This window comes from Acomys russatus, chromosome 19 (genome assembly GCF_903995435.1).
Source record: "Acomys russatus chromosome 19, mAcoRus1.1, whole genome shotgun sequence".
In the NCBI taxonomy this organism is placed as follows: domain Eukaryota; kingdom Metazoa; phylum Chordata; class Mammalia; order Rodentia; family Muridae; genus Acomys; species Acomys russatus.
Window position 1 is genome coordinate 65,344,410 of NC_067155.1, and position 8,162 is coordinate 65,352,571.

At 54.3% G+C, this 8,162-nt stretch overlaps 1 protein-coding gene across 1 annotated transcript; it reads left to right on the plus strand.

The window, feature by feature from the left end:
* The first annotated feature begins 71 nt into the window (after positions 1-71).
* On the plus strand, positions 72-4,729 carry Noc4l (nucleolar complex associated 4 homolog). Its single transcript, XM_051161755.1, has 15 exons — positions 72-229; positions 322-442; positions 923-1,029; positions 1,544-1,651; positions 1,931-2,080; positions 2,192-2,291; positions 2,427-2,461; positions 2,715-2,765; positions 2,854-2,965; positions 3,164-3,224; positions 3,376-3,486; positions 3,575-3,735; positions 3,828-3,910; positions 4,130-4,243; positions 4,327-4,729. Exons 1-15 carry the CDS (start codon positions 113-115, stop codon positions 4,444-4,446), a joined length of 1,551 nt encoding a protein of 516 aa, XP_051017712.1. The 5' UTR covers positions 72-112; the 3' UTR covers positions 4,447-4,729.
* The last annotated feature ends 3,433 nt before the right edge of the window (positions 4,730-8,162 follow it).

Genomic DNA, 8,162 nt, shown 5'->3' on the forward strand with positions numbered 1-8,162 from the left:
TAGGCGCTCTAGGATGACGCGAGCCGGGGGCGGGGCCAAGCGGGTGCTGGTGACGTCACGGGAGCGACAGCCCACAGTAGGCGCCGACTTCCCGGGAGCAGCGGCTGGCAGCATGGACCCGCGGCGGGCTTCGGCGGGCTGCAGTCAGGAGCTCGGCCGCCTGCTGCAGGCGGTGCTGACGAGTCGTGGCCAGGCGAACGCGGTGTTCGACATCCTGGCCGTGCTTCAGGTGAGCCGCGCGGGCGGCAGGGGCGGACCTGGGGCGGCAAGCAGGGAGTCACGACCGGGCCGAGCGTCACCATGTCTGGCCTCTCGCCCCAGTCCGAGGACCCCGAGGAGATTCAGGAAGGAGTGCGCACGTGCAGCCGACTCTTCGGTGCCTTGCTGGAACGGGGAGAGCTATTCGTGGGCTCGCTGCCATGCGAAGACGCGGTCCTGGCAGGTGAGCGACCTGGAGAGCCTGGGATGCTCTTCGCCTTGTCAGACAGGAGGAACACCGCGAGCCGTGGCCCTGTCACAGCAGACCATGCGGTTTGTAGGACTCTGTCAGTTCCCTGTGGCTCAGGAAGCGAGACCCGAGTACTTGCCAGGACTAAATGAACTCGTATACTTAGCCGATTTCGGTTTTTGGTGGTGGTGGTGGTGGTTTGGTTTTTTTCTCTCGTGTTTTAATTGTGCCACTTCCCAAGTTTGATCTGGGAGATCCAGATTCGGAGGCACAGTGAGAGGAGCTGCGCAATATCTGCTCCCAGTTTGAAGGGTCAAGAAATTGTCTTTTCGAAGCCTTGGTCTGGGATCTGGAGTGCGGGTTTACAGCTGTGGAGAAGGGAGAAAACGGAAAGTTGTGCTGGGCTCAGGACCTCCGTCTGGCTTGGCACACATAAACTTCAGTGGGAACTAGCTCTCCTAACTCTGTCCTCAGGATCCCAGGGAGCCACACACAAATACAAGGTGTGGATGCGACACCGATACCACAGCTGCTGTAACCGACTGGAGGAGCTCTTGGCCCATCCCTCCTTCCAGGTCAAAGTGAGTCTGCAAGTCCTTGGCCCAGCTTCTCCCCTCATCTTTAAAGTACTTCCCAAAGCAGAGGTAGAGAGAACATCTCTTCTCTCGCTTGTCTAAGAGAGGCCTCCTCCTAGGCTTCTTCATCGCTGTTTTCTGTCTTCCACGCTGCTCTGTGCCGTGTAACTCACCCAGCCCCTAAGATACGAAGTCTGTAACCCTAGTTCAGGGCACTGTATCTGCTTTGTATAGTGTCGTGGTTGCCGTGGTGTCTCCAAAACCGAGGGACAAGGGAGCAGTTAGGTGGTCTCCCCTGCAGGCCCACCTTGTGTGCACACCTCAGGCCAAGTGCTGTCCCACATTAACAAGGGCATGTCGCTGGCACCGCCATCACATCCGTGTAACATGCAGCAGGATAAACTGGGGTCTGGTCTTCTTTCTCTCCTGCTGAGTTGTGAGAGACGCTGAGGCTAGATGTGTGTGTGTGTCCGTCCTGGGGTGGGGGGAGGCATCATGGCCACTTTCCTTTGCTTCCCAGGAGCTGGCTCTCAAGACGCTCATGAAGTTTGTGCAGCTGGAAGGAAAGAAACCCCTAGAGAAGCCACAGTGGGAAAAGCACTACCTCTTCCCCCGCACTCTCCTCAGGGTGAGGACTTAGGCTGTGGCCACCACAGTTTTGCAGGTCACACGAGGATGGTCCCACAAGCCACTTCCTAATAGCTAGCTGGGGGCTGATGGGGAGGGGGCATTATGTTCCCCCTAGCCTTGACCTAGGAGCTGAGCAAGGCTTCCTGCTTGCTGGTCTTTGATTGTCTTCTCAGTTGGCAAGGAAAATGGCAGACAGCCTGGTGGCTTGTGGCACCCTTCTTGGCCGTGCTAGGACCGCTCTGTGGGAGAGAGTCATTCACCCTATCTCTGTCCCCAGGCTGTGGTGGGAGGCCTGCTTACACCCGAGGATGACCACAGCCTGCTTATCTCCCAGTTCTGCGAGTACCTGGAATATGACGACATCAGGTACCACACAATGCAGGTAGCCACAGGCATAGTGGCCCGGGCCACCAGCCAGAAACCTGAGGTAAACAGCTGAGTCCCCATCACCATCCTGTTCTTTCGTCCTCGTACCTCAGGGAGGCAGGTAGGTGGCAGCAGCCTGGTCAGCTACTCAGGCTAGGCTTCCTACCCACAGGTGTCACTCACCTTCTGGAACAATGCCTTTACGTTGCTGTCTGCTGTGCACCTGCCCCTCCGAGAGGGTGACCCCCCCAACTTCTACGTGAAGCATGCACGTGAGTTCTGGGCAGGTTAAGATCCACAGGAGCCTGCCCGCTTGGCACGTGGGCTGCTGGCCAGAGTCTGTCAGCCTGGCTAGCCACTGTCGTCCCCTCTTGCAAGTTGGTGACTGCTCTTTGCTGTAATTACAGAGATGTCCGACAAGTGGAAGGCCGTTCACTTGAAGGTGAGATGCTCTCACGGTCTTGGGGACCTCCCTCGGCCTAGTCTCCTCTCTCTGGGTAGATGACATGGACTAGCATGCGCTCCACTGTCTCAGGCCTGCGTCCCTGCGCGCTCTCTACCTTGTCCCTCCTTGTGCTGAGACATGGTGTTGCAGACCGGCATGGGGCTGTCAGGATGGAAGGCCCTCAGTTGACTGCTAAATGGCCAGCTGGGTGGGTGTGTCAGGGTACACATACTGCCTCGTCCCGTTTCAGGAGCACAGAAAAGCTTTCCAGGAGATGTGGCTTGGCTTCCTCAAGCACAAGGTAGGGTCTGGTGGGTGGACACGCCCAGTGTTGGTGTGGGGACTGGGGGCGAGGAGAATAGCTCCCGTGACTGGCCCAATCTCTGCAGCTGCCCCTCAGCCTCTATAAGAAGGTGCTGGTGGCTATGCATGACGCCATCCTGCCCCACCTGGCTCAGCCCACGCTCATGATTGACTTCCTCACAAGTGCCTGCGACATGGGTGAGTGGGGCTGTTGCCAAGGGGGCCCGCTGCATCTCCTGGCTGACAGGCCTAAGCTAACTCCTTGCCCATGTTGCACGTGGCCTCGGGCAGCCTAACCCTATAGGCTGGCCACCTGCAGCTACATCCATCCCTCCCTTACCTGCTCAGGCACAGGGTGAGCGACTTGTAGCCTCGTGTCTTCCTCTGCTTTTGCAGGTGGTGCCATCAGCCTCCTGGCCTTGAACGGGCTCTTCATCCTCATCCACGAGCACAACCTGTGAGTGTCAGGACGAGGTCACACTGGTTTGCTCTCTAGTTTCTCCCTAAGGGGCTGCCTTGCCCACCTGGGGGAGGGTGAAGCCTTGGTGGCCTGCGTCCTGTCCCTTTAACCAGCTCGCCTCGTGTATCCTCTCTGCTCTCTCCCTCAGGGAATACCCCGACTTCTACCAAAAGCTCTATGGCCTCCTGGATCCATCTATCTTCCACGTCAAGTACCGAGCCCGCTTCTTTCACTTGGCTGACCTCTTCCTTTCCTCCTCGTGAGTGTTGGGGAGGTTATAGTCCTGGCTGGGGAGGACGTGGAAAGATAGTTGGGGAACTATTTTCTCCTATCTGTTGCCCTCCCAGCCACCTCCCGGCCTACCTGGTGGCTGCCTTTGCCAAACGCCTGGCCCGGCTGGCCCTCACAGCACCTCCTGAGGCCCTGCTTATGGTCCTGCCTTTCATCTGCAACCTGCTGCGCAGACACCCTGCCTGCCGAGTTCTGGTGCACCGCCCACAGGGCCCTGGTGAGCACATGAGCGGCTGGACATGGTGGCACACGGTGGCAAGAGCCCTACCTGGGCCCTGTGGTCCAGCTGGAGCCTTGATCTGTTTTTAGAGCTGGATGCTGACCCGTACAACCCCGTGGAGAAGGACCCGGCCAGGAGCCATGCCTTGGACAGCTGCCTGTGGGAACTGCAGGTGAGACGCCTGCTGATCCAGACTCTGGAAGGCATTCGAATCTCCACTGGCATCTGCAGCAGCCCCCAGGGATCTTGGGCACACAGGGCACCATGCCAGGGTGTGCCAACATGCTCAGTCACTGGCAGCCCCACACTGGCTTAGGGCTTCAGGCTGCATCCGAAGGCCCTGCTGGTATGTCATGAGGCCCCTGTTGACATCGCCCCGTGTTACTCCTAGACGCTCCAGCAGCACTACCACCCTGAGGTGTCCAGAGCTGCCAGTGTCATCAACCAGGTGCTCTCAGTCCCTGAGGTCAGCATCGCCCCGCTCCTGGACCTTACTGCATATGAGGTGAGGGTCGTGCACAGGGCTGTTGGGGTGCACACCACAGGGACTGCCGGGCACAGTCCAAGACCACCATCTGTCCTTTGCAGATCTTTGAGCAAGACCGCAAGAAGAAGGCCCCTGAGTCAGTGCCCCTGGAGTTCATCCCCGCTAAGGGCCTGTTGGGCCGACAGGACGACCTCTGCACCCAGTTCTTCACTCTCAGCTGACCTGACTGTCACCTCTTCTCCTGAGAATTATCTTTTTGTGTCTGAGTCAAGATCTCACTATGTGAGGCTGGCCTGTAACTTGTGGTACTCTTCCCTGGGCCTCCCCGGTGCTGAGGTTACAAGGGTGTACCACCATGGCTGGGTCCAAATAAATGGTTTGTTTTGGTTTTGGTGGTTTTGTTTGGTTTAGTTTGGCTTTGCTTCTTGAGACAGTGTTTCTCTGTGTAGCCCTGGCTGTCCTGAAAAGTGCACTGTAGACCCTGCTGGCCTTGAACCCAGTCAGATATGTGACTGCCTTAAAGGTGTGTGCCACCACCGCTCAGCTTAAGTAAAATTTTTTATTTTGTTTGTTTGTTTTTCAAGACAGGGTTTCTCTGTGTAGCCTGGTTGTCCTGGAACTCACTCTGTAGACCAGGCTGTCCTTGAATTCACAGTGATCCACCTGGCTCTGCCTTCCAAGTGCTGGGATTAAAGGCGTGCACCACCACGCCTAGCAAATAGTTGTTTTTGGTTTTTCTTGTTTTTTGTTGTTTGTTTGTTTTGTGGGGACAGGGTTTCTCTGTGTTAGCCCTGGCTGTCCTAGACTTGTTTTGTAGACCAGGTTGGCCTCGAACTCACAGCAATCCGCCCGCCTCTGCCTCCCGAGTGCTGGAATTGAAGGTGTACACCACTACTCCGGCCCCGTTGTTGCTGTTTTAATTTTTTATTTCACATGCATTGGTGTTTTACCTGCTGTGTGTCTGTGTGAGGGTTTCACATCCTCTAGAACTGAAGTCAAGCTCCAGTTTTAATGTGGCCTTGGGGTTTCCCTGCAGGGGGTACCCTGCGGGTAGTACTCGCCTAGGAAGGTAAGACAGTTTGGACAAGCAAGAGGCTCCTTAGACTGCCCAGACCTTCCTGAGGGCCAAGCTTCTGTGGGGTGAGCAAGCTGCCTTGAGGTGGAACACAGGGGATTCCGGAAGGCAGCTACCCACGCCAGCACCTACAGTTGTCTATGTAGCCCCTGCTGTTCCCTGCGAGCATCACGCATAACACTGTGTTGGGTCAGGCCCTCTATGGCACCCTCACATGCTGAGGCCCATGGTGTCTACACAAGTGAGAACATACACTACTCACGGACTGGCAGGAGGCATATATGTTTGGCAGTCCTTTAGCAGGCAGGTTGCACACGCATCCTATCATGGCATCCGTGCACAGGGGCCATAACTGGAAGCAAGCCTCGCAGGACCGTGCTGAATGTTAGGGGATTTTACTGGAATGCCAGGACTGGGTATTTTCCATCCCATCCCACGCTGCCTCCTGTGGCCAAGTTTATATGAATCCAGCAAGCCGCTTCTTGGTGCACCTGAGGAGCTTGTGGCCCTTGGCTTGGTAAGGGTTATCAGTGTCCTAATTCCCTGGAGGTCTCAGCAGGTGGGGGTGGGTGCTGTACATAAGCTACCAGGGGCTCCGGCTTCAACATCTGTTGTCTTTACAGTGGCTGCCCAGTCACCTGACAGCTTTTCCTTTTCCACTGAGCCATCGTAAAATCAGGCCTTTGAATACTGACCAAGGTCCCCGTGTTGCTATCCACATGGCTAGACACATGGCTGTTAACACAGCCTAGAGGCTACGCTGCTCTTTTCAGTCACATGGCGTCTGTGTTCATTTGTGCTATTGCTACCACTACCCGTTCCAGTCTGGCGCCCGTGCAGTGCTACCAGTACACCAGGCATCAGCACGAATTGGGGAAATCCTTTCTAGTATTCAGTCAGGTTTGGCTGGAGAGTCAATTGCAGGAGGCAAGAGGAGAGGTTCCGGCTTTAGGTGACATTGGCCCCAGCACTACCTACATAGCAGTGGTGGTAAGGGTTTCTCCTGTCAGGCTCACTATTGCTGTGACCATGTCCAAAACAACTCGGGGAGGAAAGGGTGTGTTTGGTTTACACTTCCATCAAAGGAAGCGAGGACAGGAACTCAAACAGGCCAAGAGGGTAGTAACCCTGTCTCTAGACCAGTCTGACCTTGCACTCACAAAGATCCACCTGCCTCCCAAGTGCTGGTATCAAAGGCCTGTGTCACCACTGTCCCTGGCTGAGCCTGCGTTCTTACACAACACAGAACCTTCAGCCTAGAGGTGGCCCCACCCACAACGGGCTGGGTCCTCCCTCATCAGTCACTAATCAAGAAAATGCCCTACAGGCTTGCCTTTTCCCAGTTGAGATTCCCTCCTCTCTGATGACTCTAACGTGTGTCAAGTTAACACAAAACCATCCAGGACAGCTGACTTCTTGTCAGCTTGACACACAGATACATCTCTGTTGAGGCACAACCTTTCCTTTCTTGATCATCACCAAGATTACACGTTAATAAAGACATCAAAATACAAAACACTTTACAAACTTAAAAAGTCCCACAGCCTTACAAATTCAAACACGTTAAAAGTTGTCTCAAAAAATCAGCCGGCAGTGGTGGCGTACACCTTTAATCCCAGCACTCTAGGAGGCAGAGGCAGGCGGATTGCTGTGAGTTCGAGGCCAGCCTGGTCTACAAAGCAAGTCCAGGACAGCCAAGGCTACACAGAGAAACCCTGTCTCAAAACGAAACAAAACAAAACAAACAAACAAAAAATCCAGTTGAGGGGCTGGAGAGATTGCTCAGAGGTTAAAAGCACTGACTGCTCTCCATAGGTCCTGAGTTCAATTCCCAGAAACCACTTGTGGGCTCACAACCATCTATAAAGTTATCTAATGCCCTCTTCTGTCATGCAGACAGAGCACTGTGTACATAATACATAAATAAATCTTTGGAAAAAAATATCCAGTCAAGCCAGATGTGGTGTCCCACACCTGTAATCCCAGCACTCTGGGAGGCAGAGGCAGGCAGATCTCTGTGAGTTTGAGGCCAACCTGGTCTATAAAGTGAGTCCAGGATAGCCAAGATGACACAGAGAAACCCTGTCTGGGGGGAAAAAAGGAAAATAATGTGGTGCATTTACACAATGGAGTAATCAGCTGTTTTAAAAAATAACAACATGAAATTTGCAGGCAAATGGGTGGAATTAGAAAAAAACAAAAACAAAACCAAGTGCAGCAACCCAGACCCAGAAAGGCAAACATGGTATACCATATATACTTACTTATAAGTGGATATTAGCTGTAAAGGACAATCATGCTACAATCCACAGACCCAGAGAAGCTGCGTAACAAGGAGAGCTCAAGCATCTCCCTGAGAAAGGGAAATAGAACAGACATCATGGGTGGACTGGGAGCTGGTGGGCATGGGGACAAGACAATCAGGTGTGGGGATGAGACGGAGGGAGAGTTCTGGGGGAGGCAACTGGAATTTGGGGACAAAGGAGAAACCTAGTGCAATGGAAACTCCCAGAAATCTACGAGGGTGACCCTAGCCAAGACTCCTAGTAATGAGGGACACAGAGTCTGAACTGGCCATCTCCTGTAACCAGGCAAGGCCTCAAGTAGAGGGTTTGAACCCAGCCTCAAAACTTCCTACCTACAGTTTGTCCTGCCTACAAGACGCTGTGGTGAAAGTGGCACAGAAATGAGGAGAGCAGCCAAGCAACGACTGATGCAGGTTGAGATCCATGCCACCAAAGGGAGCCCACCCCTGACACTGGCTGACGGACAAGGAACCAGAGGCCCGATAGCCCAGAGACCGAAAATAGAACCAAACACCACCAGAAGAAAAAAAAAAGTCAGTAAAATGATTCCTAATGG